The sequence below is a fragment of the Triturus cristatus genome, chromosome 4_1 (genome assembly GCF_964204655.1).
Source record: "Triturus cristatus chromosome 4_1, aTriCri1.1, whole genome shotgun sequence".
Taxonomy (NCBI): Eukaryota; Metazoa; Chordata; class Amphibia; order Caudata; family Salamandridae; genus Triturus; species Triturus cristatus.
In genome coordinates, this window is record NC_140585.1 from 741135777 (window position 1) to 741152676 (window position 16900).

Here is a 16900-nt window from a genome sequence, read left to right on the forward strand (position 1 = left end):
TTTTTCCCGGCCCCCGCAACACGCATCACCGCAAAACTTTCAGGGTAGGAGCGGAGCGGAGCTGGCCAAAAGTTTCGACAATTTCGCAAAGATTCGTCAATCGGTGCCAAAGATATTCCCAATAGAATGTTGCGGATTTCCTATGGAAAATAGGTCCTAACTATAACTATCTACTGGCGACCGCCAGTAGATAATATATACATCAAGAATGGCAATTCACAAACCACTATGGCCGATATTCCGATCAATACCACTTCCAGCAATCATTCCAATCTCCTGGCGTCAGATGCAACTACCATGCTCACTGTCAGTGAGCTCAACAATGAATACTATCAAGAGGGAACGTTTCCCAACAGCCAAATTCCTACACAAGAGAGACTCTCAGCTCACAATCTCACTGCACCTAGTGCCGGCATCAGCCCTTTCAAAGCCAAGTCTAAATTTTATCCCATGATGCCCAAGGATGCCATAGACATTTTTCACGAAAGAGTAGTAGATGACATCAAGAAACTGTACCGTAAAACCAATCACAACAAATCCAGATCCAAACATCAGAATGTACATTATGAGAAACGTATTCGCGAATTGAGAAACAATAAAGACGTTGTGGTCAACATGTCAGATAAAGGAGGCAATGTGGTTATCTGGCCACATCAACAATATACCCAAGAAGCCCTTCAACAACTGTCCAACGAAGACTGTTATGCCAAAACCACCCAGGCCGAATATCAAAAATCCAAAGACACCCTCAGAAAAGATCTTATGGGATGGAAAAGGCAAGGACTCATCTCCAACCAAGAAGCCAATTTTATGATGAATGATTTTCCCATCATTCCAACTCTACATTTAGTACCTAAAATTCACAAAGAGATAAATCCTCCACCGGGCAGACCTATCATCTCTGCCATCGGCGGCATCAGTGAACATATCTCAGAATATGTAGATTATTTTATACAACCAATTGTGCGATCACTCCCCTCATACATAGGAGACACAGGGGACTTCTTGGATAAAATCCAAAACATCACATGGGATGACAATCTGCTGCTAGTTGTGATGGACATAGAGTCACTATATACCAGTATAGACCACCACGCTGGTTTAACTGCCGTGAAACATTACTTGGATAAAAGACCTCTAGTCTGCTACAATCACAATATGATGCTTTTAGAAATGGTTAAGTGGTGTTTGGTCAACAATTTCTTCATGTTTGACAACAATGTATATCGTCAAAAACGGGACGTGGCTATGGGAGCCTGCTTCTGTCCCAGCTACGCTTGTTTGCACGTGGGCTGGTGGGAAGAGCAGGCTCTCATGGGCACTTTCTCCAAAACATACGAACAAAATGTATTGCATTGGTTTAGATACATTGATGACTTGTTTTTTGTTTGGAAAGGTGACCAAGAAAGTGTTGAAATATTTATATCTGAACTCAACGATAACAACATTAATCTGAGGTTCACTGTACATATTAGTCCATCCAAGGTCGCATTTTTAGACATCTACCATCTATGTATCTGACAATCAGTTGGAATCCACCTTATATAGGAAACCAACTGCCGGCAATGCTACCCTCCACGCCACCAGCTCTCATCCTAACCACCTCATTAGGAGTATCCCCTATGGGGAACTCCTTAGAGTTAAGCGCATATGCAGCACTAAGGAGGAATATACAAGGTGTTCGCAGCAGGCACTTGCCAGATTCAAGGCAAGGGGGTACAGTGACAATATCCTCCAACAAGCTACTGATAAGGCCTCTCTCAAAACTAGAGAAACTCTCCTGAGTTCCAACAAGACAATTGAGGTAGCTTCCTGCATAACAGACCCATCGGACAGCAATGCACCCCGTTTAATCACTACATACAATCGACAACATAAACAACTCAGGGCAATAATCCACAATAACTGGCCAATACTTAAAACTGATGCAGTCCTAGCACCCAGACTCTCGACCGCACCTAATATTACTTTCAGACGGGCGGTCTCAATGAGAAATCAATTGGTCAGTAAAAATCCAGAATGTACAACAAAGGGGACTTGGTTGCAACCTGTCAAGGGTTTCTTTAAATGCACGTCATGCAAGGCTTGCAAATTTGGAGTCAACAGAACTCATTACAGTACTCCATTCAGCTCTGTACCAGTCCAAATAGATGGTCATTACAATTGCCGCACAGAATATGCGGTTTATGTACTCACTTGCAGTTGTGGCCTCAACTACATAGGCAGCACTAAACTTCAGGTACATGCTCGAATTCTGCAGCACCTAAGAGCCATCGTTAACAACGATGCCACCTACTCGGTGGCACGGCACTTTAAAATCATACACCATAATGATCTTAGCTGCCTTACATATTTTGTTATTGATGCCATCCCTAAACTCAAACGAGGGGGCAATAGAGAACGCATGTTGAGACAACTCGAGACTCGACTCATAATAGAACTAGACAGTAAGACCCCATTTGGACTTAACACCACGGAAGACTTACATAATTTTCTATAAGATGCAATCCCTGAAACACACATTCTGTTCATATTAAGATAGTCCTTCAGTCATGATTAACCACACTTTTACCATCATATTGGCATTCAGCTCTGCCTCGTATATCTAAAGTTTTTAAATCTTCATGATAGCACTTCCCTAAATATTTTGAATATCATAACTTTATAAATAATATTTTTGATATATAAGGTTTTTATATTTAATTCATTTAAATCGTGCGTATAAGTCTCACAATCCAGAACAACTCGGCAATACTTTGCACATTATCTGCACTTAGCACTTTACAGCTATATTTGCACTTTTACACATGCGCACTTTTTTACATTGGTATCAACCTGGTGTGATATCATTCGTTAGATGGCTAATATGAAATACAAAAATATGTTTTTATCTGCAGTTTTTATTTATTCTATATTTATACTCATGATTGGAAAGCCTTTAACTCAACCATTAATATCAATAGCATATGTTGCATTTGATAGGCGATCAGTGTTTTAAAGACAAATGGCATGTATGCAGTAATTGCTTATAAGGCGTGATCTTCTATTTTTCATCAGCTATAAAAAGGCATTTTTATGAAAAGGCATTCTTATGAACGACATTCATGTTTTTATGACATCATGTATAAATTAATTTATGGGACTAATGCCAAATATTCGATCTAAAGATTGACTTGCAACACATTACGTTGTTTTTGCAGTTTGAATTGGCATATGCAATTTAGTCTTTCTTCATTATAGGAAAGCAATCTGTGTAAACATAGTGTATTTTTCATGTCCATTTATCACGTGACACGGGCACTATCACCTTGAAAAACGCTTCTTGTAAAGCCAGCCTCATGTGATCAAGGCCGTCTTACCGGCTGAAACGCGTCATGGCAGACAGACGGGAGTAAATAAAGCATTACTTTATGCACCGACGAAGAGGAGTTTGTGCGTTCATTTTCACTACACGCCACGCGCTGGAAGTTCATGAATACCTCATGTCTACATATACATATTTATATATATCCTACCTACAGTAAAATGGTAATTGTATTGAACATGTATTAAAAATAATAAAAAATTATGTAATAATCAGTTACAAAATCTTCTTGAGGATGACAATGCCTCCCCCTTTATCGGCTGGCTGGATGATGACATCTGAGTCGCTAACCAATTCTCTTTGAAAAGATGTCAAGTTTAATTATATCAATTGAATCGATTTCCTGAAATAAAGCTTGCTCAAAAGCTTGTATTTCAACAGGAATTACTTATGTTGGGGGACAAAATGTTGATCTCTACCTCAGGTTCGTATCACCAGTGATAAATGGGGGAGGCATTGTCCTCCTGAAGAAGACTGACTCTGTAACTGAGTGTACATGATTATTATCAGATAAGAGACATCATGAAATTATCATGGTGGATCCCATGAAGCAACTTCAGACCACCATCCTTTGTATGGTTAAAGAGGCGGAAATCGGTGTATGTATGTATGTATATATATATATATATATATATATATATATATATATTTAATACATCTTTAAATAAATAATTCTATATTAATTGAATGTATTTAAAGTATGTATTATTTCAATACGCTTTTAAGTTAACAGTAATATAGCATTGTTCTTTTCTTTGTATAGATTTCTTTAAAAAAAATGTATACAGTTTTACATTAACATATAACATTTTTTTTTAAAGTTCAGTAAACTTTTTTTTACTTTCCACTATACTTTACCATAGGGCGCTCTCCTGAATTCAGTTGCTCTTTGGATTAGTTGTACACTTTGAACTGCTGAATTGCTAAAAGTAGTAAAGTTGCTTCAAAGCATAAGAGTAAATTTCCATCAATCAATCAATCCTGATTAGTAGAGCACGACTAATCACCTATGAGGGTATCCAGGCACTGAACACTGCTGCAGGGGCGGATTTAGTTGAATAGTTAGGTCTCGAGTTCCTTCCTGAATTCCAGCAGAGAGGTGGAGGTCCGGAGGTGAAGTGGGAGGCCTTTCCAGGACTTCGCGGCGAGGTAGGAGAAGGAGCGTCTTCCACTGTTGCTACGATGGATGCGGGGGTGTGAGCGAGGAAGAGGGTGGCGGAGCACAGGTGACTGGAGGGTAGGTGGAAGGTCAAGTGGTGGTTGATGTATGCTGCTCCTTGATTGTGTAGGGCTTTGAAGATGTGGATCAGCATCTTGAACTGGCATGTCTTCTGAATGGGGATCCAGTGGAGCTTCTTGACGTCGGGGTGGTGTTGGTTCGCTTTAGGAGGTCAAATATGAGTCTGGCTGCTGAATTCTGTATGGTCTGCAGTCTCTTAAGGAGTTGTGAGGTGATTCTGACGTAGAACGTATTGCCATAGTCCAGTCAGCTAGTGACAAGGGCTTGGGCGACAGTCCATCTGGTGTCAATGTGAGGTCACCTGAACATCTTATGCAGCATGCACAGGTTGAGGAGGCAGGTAGATAAGACTGCATTGATTTGTCTTTTCATGGTGAGCTTACTGTCCAAGACTTTGCCAAGGTTTCAGGAGTTGCCTGTCGGAGTGGGTGAGGGTCCTAGTTTTGGAGGACACCAGGCGTCGTTCCACAGGGAGGTGTTGTCCCAAATGTCAGCACTTCTGTCATGTCTGTGTTGAGTTTAGGCAGTTGTCTTTCATCCAGTCAGCGACGTTTGTCATGCACCTCCGGAAGTTGGTTGGTGTGGCGGAGGAGTCTTCTGACAGCGAGAGAATGAACTGGGTGTCATCGGCATATGATATGATGTTTAGTCCATGTGTTCTGACGATGTTGGCCAAGGGAGTCATATTGGTGTTAAATAGAGTAGGGCTGAGGGATGAACCTTGAGGGACACCACAGATTGTGTTCTTGGGTTCCAAGTTGAAGGAAGGTAGGCGGATTATCTGGGTTCTTCTGGTGAGGAAGGAGGCGGTCCATTTGAGGGCATCACTTGGATTTCAATTTGGTGAAGCCTTTTTATAAGGGTGTGGTGTGATACTATTTCGAACGCTGCTGAGAAATCAAGGAGGATCAGGGCCGCCAATTTTCCCTGGCCCAGGAGGTATCTGATGTCGTCTGTAACTGCGATCAAGGCGGTTTCAGTGCTGTGGTAGGTGCAGGATCCGGATTGAGAGGTGTCCAGAAGATTGCGGTACTCCGGGTGTTCTGTGAGTTGGCGATTAAATGCTTTCTCAAGGATTTTGCCAGCTAAGGGCAGCAGATAGATGGGGCGGTAGTTCTTGAGTTTGTTGGGATTGGCGGATGGTTTCTTGAGTAGTGGTTTGACATCTGTTTGTTTCCTTTCTTTGGGTAAGGTAACCATGGTGATAGATGTGTTGAAGGTGGTGGTATGCTTGTTGCTGATTTGTCTTGCTCCTGAGCTTGAAGATGTGGTGGGAAAAGGGTCTGTAGGCACCCCTGAGTGGATGGAGTTCATGGTGGCTGTGGTGTCATATGTTGTGAGCAAGACCCCAGGTGGTGAACAGGTGGTCGTGTTTTTCATTTGTGTGGGTGTGAAGGCTGAGGATGTCGGTGGTGGTGGGTTTGGGTTTGAAGTTCCTGTAGATGGTGACAATCTTGTTGTGGAAGAAGTCTGCCAGGGTGTCAGAGAGTTCCTGGCAAGTGGTGATGATATTTTTGGTGGCTATGGGGTTGGAGAACTCTTTGACGATGTTGTAAAGTTCTTTGCTGTGGTTGGAACTTGCTTCTATGTGGTAGGCAAGGGCGCTCCTTTTCATCTACTTCAGGAGTTGGTGGTATTAGTTGAGGGATGTCTTGAATGTGGCCTGGTCTGTGGGCTCCTTCCTGGGGCACCATTTCCTTTCGAGTCGCTTATAGTTGCATTTCATGATTCTTAGTTATTTTGTGTACCAGCTGGCTTGTTTGGAGGACCTCTTGAGTTTGGTGGGTTTGACAGGGGCAACTCTGTGGGCGCAGTTGGTGATCCTTGCAGAGAAATTCTTAACAGCATGTTCTAGGTTGGTTGCAGAGTGTGGTTGGTAGGTGCTGAGGGCGTTGGTCCATTGGTTCTCTGGTGTGAGGTGCAGTGTGGTTTGGGAGCGGTGCTGAGGGATCCCGAGATGGTGAAGTAGTGAAAGCGTGGTCTGTCCAGGCAAGCTTGGTGACATGGCTGTACTTGGTCTGTCGCTGGTCATGAAGATGAGGTTAGTGTGTGTTCTATGATGTGTGTGTGGTTGGGGACTAGTTGGGAGAGGCCGATGTTGTTCATGCTCTCCAGGAGGTTGGTGGTGTTGGTATCATTGAGGTTGTCAAGGTGAAAATTGAGGTCGCCAAGGAAGTGTTTGGATTTAATGGCAAGTGGTGAGATGAATTTGGGAATGGAGTAGCACAAACTGGGGTGAGATCCTGGAGGTCTGTAAGCAAGGGTGCCTTTGATGGTGATTTTGCCATCGGTCCAGAGTTGAAAGTTGAAGTGTTTCATGATCGAGGTAACGTTGTCTGTGGTGGCAGTGCAGTGGATGGTTTCCTTGTGGATGATGGCGATTCCACCTCCTTGTTTGTTGATGCAGTCTCAGTGTGTTATCTTGTAGCTGAGGCAATGTCGGCCACGGCTGAGCCAGGTCTCGGTGAGGAAGATGACACTGGAGTTGAGGGAGATGATGGTGTCACAAATCTCTGTAGCATGCTTGCAGAGAGATTGTGTATTGAGTAGAAGGCAGTGGAGATGGTCTGGGGTGGTCGGGGTGGGTGTGGCTTTTGTCACCATGCATGCTCGGGCTCCGGTGTTGCAGAAGAAGAGGCAATACAAGCATGCAAAATTACCTCCTGTGGATTGGTGAGAGGTGCGGCAGCAGTGGTTGTTGCGGAGTCCTGGGTCCAGGGCTCAGAGCTCAGCGGCAGTTAAGCTTCAGGTGGTGGACAGCAAGAGTTCCTGGCACTGGGTGCGATCCAGGCACAGATGGGCCAGACGGGCACAGACTGGCTTGCCTTTGGCGCGCCAGAGATGCAGCCGTACTGATGCCTCCATAAGTAAGTCATAGGATGGGCACAGGGAGGCTGTGGGTGGGACAGGCATGAGGCAGGAAGCGGGAGGAAAGGTTCAGGTAAAACCACTGGAAAAGCGAGCGTGGGGGCGGCAGAAAACACTAGGACAGTGCACTTGTAAACAGTAACAGAACAACAAAAATTACAAAGTAGAACCACAAGATTAAACAGCACAGATGTGTAAAAATAAGGACTATGAGGGGCTAAACATTCACAGTAACAGTGAATCAAAATTGGCAAAAGCAATAAGGAATACAAGGAACACAGAGGTGAAAAGGCTATTCAGAGGTGACAGTAGTGTTCACAATAACCAAACTGACAAAATGATGGCTGATAGCAAGTGAGACCGCAGCACCTCAGGGGAGCTAGCACGAGAACCTGCTTAATGGGGCCGTGCTGAGGACCTCATAGGCAGGTCCTGGGAGGGAGAGGGTGAAGAGTGCTGGGAGGTGGTGGGCGAGGCAGAGAGGAGGCGGGAAGTGGAAGGGAAGCGTCAGGGCAAAACAGCAGAAAAAGCGAGCTGGGGAGTGGTGGAAAACACAGGGATAGCATGCTTGCAAACAGTAACAGAACAACAGAAATTACTAAGTAGAAGCGCAAAATTAAACTGCACAGAAGTGTAAAAATAAGGAATATGAGGGGCTACTCACAGTAACAGTGTATCAAAATCGGCAAAAGCAACAAGGAATGCAAGGAACACAGGTGAAAATGCTATTCAGGGTAGACTGTAGTGTTAAGAATAACCAAACTGAAAAAAGAACAAAACGATGGCTAGGTAGTGAGCGAGACCGCAGCAGTGCAGGTACTGGCACGAAAACCTGCACCATTTGAATAAGTCTATATAGGTGAGTTTATCTTTGTGAAGAAGCCCCTCGATGCGTATAACAAAATGAAAACTCTGTTTCAGTATTTAACAAACAAAGTGATAAATATTAGATTTGATCTAACAGCCTGTGTGGATGATATATACTTCTAGAATTTACATAAAACGTATCCCTACAAATGCTGTGTCTACCGACTGTGAACACGCATAGGGTTTCCATACTATGAGCTCACTGCTCTGATTCTTTTTATTTTTTTTTATAGTTTCTTCCTGAAACAAAAGCCAGTCCTCGTATTGAGTCCTTAGTCACACTCCTCCAAACTATGTCAAAGGAAAGCTGCTCAGGGCTGCTGTATAAATGCAGAAACCTGGAAATACACCAGGGCACAGGTGACTTCAAGATCCACCTCTCATCCAGCAGGGATCTTGGGGCCATATGTACGTAAAACGTGTTTTGCGATTCTCAAATTGCGATTTTTAGGGAATCGCAATTAGAGAATCGCAAAATGCAATGTAGGTAGGATTAGCAAAATATTTTGCGAATCCCACCTATTCCTTATTTGCGAATCGCAAATTGAGATTCGCAAATAAGGTATACCTTGCCATTAATTCCTATGGGCTAGAAGGCCCATAGGAATGAATAGGAAGACGTTCTCAATCTGTGATTCTCAATTAGAGAATCGCAAATTGAGAATGCAATTTCAAGGTTGCAAGGGTGTCAATAGGACACCCTTTTGCACCCCTGAAATAAACATGTGTGCACATGTGGCGCACATACATGCGCTAAGGGCATGTATGTGCGCCACATTGCACTTTAAAAAATGCAAAAAAATGCATTTTTCTAAGAAACCGCAAATTACCACCAACCTGAAGCTGGTGGTAATTTGCGATTCCTTAAGCCAAAATCGCACAACTTGGGTGCTTCCTACATTGCATTTAAGGAATCGCAATTTGGGAATCCTTAAATGCATTCGCAAAATAAGGAATCGCTAATTTTGAGAGTCCTTATTTTGCGTGTGGGTTTTTGTGTGCTACATAGCACACTGCCCAAAATGCGATCGCAAACGGTGAAATTCTGCGAATTTCAGCATTTGCGATCGCAATTTGGCTTCCTACATATGGCCCTTAATGAGGAAGGAAGGTTGATTTACTAAAACGCATTTGCAGTTTCAGAAAACCTGGAATCTCTCTCAGATAAGGCCCTCATTACTAGTGGGGTGGAGTGGTAACTTAAGAGCCTCCACAGCCAATTTCAAGTGACTTGGTGTTCCTGCACCAGTGGTTGCTAGGTGTAGGAATACCGGGCACGGTTTTACTGAGTGCAGAACACACCTGGTAAACCCATTTGGAACCCAGTCCAGACAAGTCTTTCAATGCATATACCCTCTAGCCACAGCACGGGCTGCCCACACCCTCCCCATCTCAGCCTCCAAGCCATGGCCCTGTGGTCTGCGTACCACCTGCTGACAGCAAGTGGGAAATCTTCAACTTTTTCTGTAGTTTTTAACCTGCAGAAAGGGACTTGGTGCCTTTATGGTTAATCCCCATTTCAGAAACTAAAACCTGGACTGGCCAGAATATGGGGGAGATACCGGCCGGAATCGGTCATTTCTGTTCCAGTATCTCCCATCTAAACTCCAGACAAGTCATAGCCTTAAGTAGTGCATCACTATTACTCCCCAACAGCCATTCCTATGCAAACACTACATGTATTGTCCTCATAGATGCTCCTTTTTTACCTTATGGAAATTATCCTTTCTCATTGTCAGTCATTTCACAGTAATTGTAACAAGTCATACCTACACAGCAGAGTAAAATGGTGTTTATGAAGCTCTGTCTTGTTATCCTACAGCATAGTTATCCCTATGGCATCATCTTTATTCAAAAGGCTTAAGATAAAGTTTCTAATATTTGTGTTCTCTCGAGTTGCATGTTATCAACAGATATAGCATTCATCAGCTCTGCCTCCTGTAGCACGAAGATCTGTGTGAATGATTGTAAGTATGTAGTGTGTCAGTCGAAAAAGAAATAGTTTACAGCTTCAGGGGGACTCTGTGTGCGTGGCTGAGCTTAATGTATGTTCCCGAAGGAAACTGATGTGTATTCTTCACACCACTCTACCTCGAGGCAGCAATTTGATCTGGCAAATTGCAGACTTTAGGGATTGAAGCAATAGCGGACTCGTAGCTCTCTTCATGAGGTCCCGTATTGCCCTAGAATCGTAAGACCTGTATCCCAACCCAGAAATATACGTGGGCAGGTGAATCAGTCTTTTTTAAATAGAGGAGCAATGTTTATGTGCCCAGGACAGACATGCTCTGCCATGAATGGGCAACACAGAAACATTGTAGCACTCAGCTACTGTTGGCAGGAGGAAGTTGTTTGCCACAAATGTATCTTTCTTTGACCATTACATACCCCTGCCGGGTGTTTATTGTTACAAATGCACGTTTATGACCGATAGCATTCAATGGCCACTCCAACTGTTAAACATTATATATTAAACATTCAAGAGCCACTACACACCCGGCGTGGAACCCATGGGGAACACTGCGACAGCAGAGCTGTGCTAAGGAGACATATTGTTCCTTAGCAGAACTTGTGCCTACAAGTAACACTGTTCAGCTACAAAACAGAAGCACATAGAACAATGACAGATATTCAACTTGTTCCAAAGATAAAAATGTTCTTTCTTTGGTGCGAGAGACATTTGATGTGATGCTTATTTCCAAGGTGAATGTTGGTGAAGTATGCATGTCCCTACTCCTAATGACTAAAAACACGCCCTCTTGCTGAGTGGAAACCAGTCAAATAGTGTAATCGGAATCCACATTCTTAAAAATGATCTGAACAAAAATGTTCCTACTGTTGCTATGAATCAATTTCTAGGGGCCGGTCCTCTCAGGGTCCAAAAGCTCATACATATATCTGCATGTTGCTCGTGTAAAAAAGTATCCTAAACTCCACAGATACTAAAGTGGATCAAATCTCCTTTTTATTTTAATTCCATTTTTTCAGATAGAAGTTTAACTCTCTCTCTGTCTCTCTCTCTCTCTAGATATATATATATATATATATATATATATATATATATATATATATATATATATATATATATATATATTCACTGAAAAAACCAAAGGTTTCAGGGGCGTTATAGTTAGGAATTGGCATTTAAAAAACCTTAGAAATTCACTTAAAAAACCATAGGTTTCAGGGACGTTATAGTTAGCTGGACATTTCCCTCATACAAAACCCTAGAAATTCCCCCATTATAGTTGGTTCAGCTAACTATAACTCGCGCCCCCGCAATGCACTGCTGATGACGTCACATATTACATCACTCATGACATGGTCAGTGACATCACTGATGACATCTGAAATGACATCACTGATGACGTCATCCATGTGATAAATTAGTGCATCTTCTCACACCCTTTGATATACTCAATCAAAATTTCAGACGTCCATTCTCAAAACCATAGATACTCCAATACCAATAACTACATACCCACTCATTGACTCTTAGATCTACACACACATCATCCACTCACTCACCTGTACAGTCATCCATACTTACAGTCACTCAGTACAGAACTATCATATGCATTTATACATCTATATAGACACTCACACACCACCAATCATCCATAGAGGTACTCTCACACCTAGTCAGTCATGCAAATAATCACACTCCCATTAACTCACCTATGCAGTTATACACACACAAGTTCACTTACTGATAAAAATAGTACCACATTCTTACGCTCTTATACAATCACTGATACAAGCACACACTCATCCATACAGCCACTCTCACAATCACACACTCTCACATAGGCGAGGCAGATGGATTTGCAGCGCTGTTAACACATTTCTTTTAATGTTCTCTCGTACTCACTGATTGGTCTATAGTAGAACTCCCTTAATCAGTAGGTTAGCAGTGCTTTATGGTACTTACAGTAAGCATCGTCCCCTCAGTGGGTCCTTTTAAATCCCAGCATTTTTAATGCCATTATTCAGCCCTCAGTGGGCCCTGGGCAGCATTACGGTTCTATTTAATGAAGTCTGTTTGTGTCGATGAGAACTGCAAAGTTCCCAGCTCCTCCGGCCCCACACTGCAGTTGCGTGGTGGTGCAGCCCTTCACGGTCGAAGCCACCGCGTATATTTTTTCCATCAAAGTTGCTCAGAGGCAAAGGCGCACTCCACAAACAAACGGTTTCCAAAACCTTTTTATTTCTCCCAAACCGGCAAATGCATTCCAAGATTCTTGCCGCCGGACACGTTTCAAAGCATTACACTTCTTTCTCAAAGGCGAGGCAGATGGATTTGCAGCGCTGTTAACACATTTCTTTTAATGTTTTCTCGTACTCACTGATTGGTCTATAGCAGAACTCCCTTAATCAGTAGGTTAACAGGACCAGTGCATTATGGTACTTATAGTAAGCAGTCCCCTCAGTGGGTCCTGTTAACGCACCCCGTGGGGTGTTTTAAGTTGGGGGATTAAGTCCCCTTGAATCCTGAGGTCCCCTGGCGTCCAACTGGCCCACCAGGTACCTCCAGTATGCGCCAGGGAGCTGCGTTGCAGAGAGGTGTTCAGAGGCCACACCCCTTTTTACAACACTCTGCAACGCAGCTCCGTGGCGCTTAGTGGAGGTACCTGGTGGGCTAGTTGTCCCCTAGGGGACCTCTGGATTGAAGAGGAATGAATTCCCCAACTTAAAACGTGCCACAGGGCGTGTTTGCACAGCATCACCTCAGGCCCCGCCCCCCTACCTTCACCACTGTGCAAACGCGCCCCGTGGCGCGTTTTAAGTTGGGAGATTAAGTCCCCTTGAATCCTGAGGTCCCCTGGCAGCCAACTAGCCCAGTAAGTGCCACAGAGCTGCGTTGCAGAGAGGTGTAAAAAGGGGAGTGGCCTCATTACACCTCTCTGCAACGCTGCCCCCTGGCACACACTGGAGGTTCCTGGTGGGCTAGTTGGCCCCCAGGAACCCCTAGTATTGAAGGGGAATTCGTTCCCCCTCTGCAAACGCGCCAGGGGGCGCGTTTGCAGAGTGATGAAAGGAGGGGGCGTGGCCTCCTCCCGATCCCATTTTTTTTTTTCTTTTTAAGAAGGAGGGCTGTGTAGCTCCCCTTTTTTTCTTATTTTTAGGCCCTGGGGACCCCATCCCCCAGGACCTGCTCCCTATTTATTTATTTTTTTTAAACTGTGGAGGGGGGCCGCGTGGCCTCCCACCCGAGGCCTTAATTTGCCCCGGGGACCCCATCCCCCGGGGCATGGCCCTTTTTTTTTTTTTTTATGTTTTTGGAGGGGGGCTGCCTTGCCCCCCTCCTGTGGCCTCTTTTGGCCGTTTTTTTTAATTTTATTATTTTTATTTTGGGGAGGGGGGCCGCGTGGCCCCCCCTCCCGGGCCACTACTGGCCCCGGGGACCCCATCCCCCGGGGCCTGACCTCCGTTGGGGACCGTGGAGGGGTCCCCATTCCCCCCACGGCCCCGCCGGCTCCCCGCCTCCTGCGGGAGCCGGCATTGCTTTTCCACATGGGGAGCAGCTAACATGCTGCTCCCCATGTGGAAAAGCAATCTGCTTTGCTATTTGGAAGAGAGAGCAGGTTTCCCTGCTCTCTCTTCCAAATAGCAAAGCAGTTTGCAATGGCAGGGTGGGAGCCACGAGGCTCCCACCCTGCCATTGCAAACAGCAGCAGGAGCCGGCCCTGGGGGGTGGCGGTCCCCAGGGCCACGACAAGGCTCCAGGAGGGGGGCCGCGCGGCCCCCCTCCCACTTAAGTTAAAGCCCCGGGGGTGGTGGTCCCTGGGGCTTGGGGGTCCGTATCGGACCCCCTACTTTAAATATGTAGTGCTCCGGGGAGGTGGTGGTCCCCGGGGCGTGTGGGGGGGCTCGGGCCCCCCCCCACACAGCCCCCCCGCATACATTAAGATAAGCCCCGGGGTGGCGGTCCCCAGGGCTGGGGGGCCCCTCTGGCCCCCCATAACTATGAAAAATTGCCCCCGGGACTTGGCCCCCCGGGGGCTAATTGTAAACAAAGCGTGGTAGCCCACGCTTTGTTTTCTTTTCCTCAGCGGGATGCGCGGACCCTATGCGCATCCCGCAATTTTATTAAAAAAAATAATAATAATTGGGGCCTTGGGGGTCCTTGTGGGACCCCCTGAGCAGGCCTACGGGGTCAGGGTGTTTCTACCTTGCCCCCTTTTCGCGTTTTGCGATGTTTTTTTGGGGACTTCTTGTGCCTCGTTTCTACTGAGGCACAAGATGGCTGCCAACACTTCCTGATCTGGAGTGTTGACAGCCAATTAGCATTCAGCTCGTGCACGGCAGGGTGCGCGCTGGGTGCGGGGAGGGTCCGCGGATCCTCCTCGGCCATAGATATATATGTACTTTTAACTGTAATTTTCTCAGGAACTACTGAACGGATTTACACCATTTAAGCAAAAGGCACGAGTCTGAACTGAGGACTACCTCTTTGCCAAATTTGGTGTAATTCCGTTCAGCAGTTCGGGCTGTAGCTGCGACAACAGGTCCTATGGGAAATTGCATGGGGAAAACGCGTTTTGGGACCCCCCTTTTTTCTCAGCCCCCGCTTGACGAATCACCGCGAAACTTTCAGGGTAGGAGCGGAGCAGAGCTGGGCAAAAGCTTGGAAAATTTTGCGAAGATTCGTCAATCGGCGCCAACGTTATTCCAAATAGAATGTTGCAGATTTCCTATGGAAAATAGGTCCTAACTATAACTATCTACTGGCGACCGCCAGTAGATAATATATATATATATATATATATTCCACAAATACCTCTCAAAACTCCAATATGAGAGGAAACAGGCACTCGAAGTCAGGGGATTTAAAACAATGTACTGTATCAAACTCCCCAAAAACAGGAACACATGATATATATATACATATATAAATTGGTTTTCTTAATTTTTTTCAGGGCTCATGTGTCAGCTGTCGCGCTTCAAGATTTCTTTCAACTGGTTGTCCACCTGGAACAGAGAGCATTGTAAGTATTGAATTGTGCATGGTGGGAGATATTTGCCTGGTGATAAAATAGGCATATTTACAGATCCGGTACTTATGCTAAAATGCATGCACGATCAAGTTCATGGAGGTGATTCATAAAGCTATGGATATACACAAAGAAATTATTCCGTGCTTAAGTTATCCTTATGCATAAATGGTGTTTGCTAACTGTTGCCTATTCACGTCCACTCCCACACAAGTTCATCCATAAATTATGCATGTTGAAATGAAAAGGCCCATCTGTATGGTATCACTTGCATTGGTAAGTTGCACATACTTTCCCAGCCCTGTATGTTTGTAATTTGAGCAAAGCTGGAAAGTTGATTCATCGTGTTAAACACTTGCCATGGGCATCTTCTTTGATTTATAGATGGCAAAAACTGTAGTATCGAGTGCTATATGAAAACAAAGTTATCAATATTACTTATGTATAGGTTTGGGAAATGTGTGGATTTCCAATTTGCTGTGTGCTACAGGGGTTGGCTATAAGGCCTGGCCCCTGGTCAGACCCTGAGCTCCAGTGCTGCCAACCTCCTTTAAACACAGGGTTTGGCCATGCATAGTGAAAGTTGTCCACAGCTTCTGCACACAACCCACTTTATGGCTATTCCACGCTATGCAAGGCATGTGAGTTGTGTCCTCTTTTGATTAGGGCAATCTTTAAATCCCCATTTAATGAGTACGTGTTTTTTTGTTCTAATTTTGTACTGTCCTTGCCAAACCACAACATTCTTCTCTGCCATGAAAGTCCTTTGCAGTACAGGGGTGGTATCCTAGTTGCTGATCTGCCTTGCTTGTAATGTGCAGTGGCCTTTATGCTTTTCTCCCTTGCATCTTGGCATAAATCAAATATTAAATTGTTGTGATTTGTATGTTTTTTTTTGCTTTCCATTCCAGGTTTGTCCTCAATTTCTTGCAGATAGAACATGTGTTATCCATATTTTTGTGTTTGGAAGTGCATGTTGTTAATGTGTTTTGCATGTGGTGACTGCCATGTTCATCTCTGCTAGTGCAGCAGTAGAAACATTGGTTTGGTTTTGTTGGCTATGACTGTGTTGGCCAGTGTGTGGGGGTATGAATTGTAAGATGATCACTTGATTTGGTAATTATCTAGTGCAAGGTTATTGGAGTTGAGTGATTCGTTCTCCTTATTAAACGTTTTTGTTCTTTAAGATGCATGATGAAAGTTGGCCATGAGTATTATGCCACAGAGAGAATGGGCAGAGCTCCTGACAACGTTTCATGTCTCGTAGTTGTGCTTGGAAGCTGATACAGAAAAACAGCATCTGTAAACTGAGTTCGACCGTGTGTTAATAATCTACTTTTTTATACTTTGGCTGCATCGACAACATTATCATACTATTTAGCAACTAAACATACCACACTAGTCCTATTCTATGACCAAAAAAAGACATACAGTACCTGTAAACTCTCCGGCCACACCTCCTGATCTGGGTAGTCGCCATTAAAAGTTTGTTCAGCATTATGCTCTGGTTGAAAACTGACCGCACCAGGAAGGAAATATTTTACAAAGCATGAGGGTTAGGGAAAT

At 44.4% G+C, this 16900-nt stretch overlaps 1 protein-coding gene across 1 annotated transcript in view; it reads left to right on the forward strand.

Moving 5' to 3' along the window:
* Window positions 1–16900, forward strand: part of LOC146855445 (stabilin-2-like) — a 1201024-nt gene that overhangs the window by 582405 nt on the left and 601719 nt on the right. Inside the window, 1 exon segment of the mRNA XM_085653243.1 lies at window positions 15260–15328. Within this exon segment, the coding sequence (XP_085509369.1) occupies window positions 15260–15328 (69 nt within the window).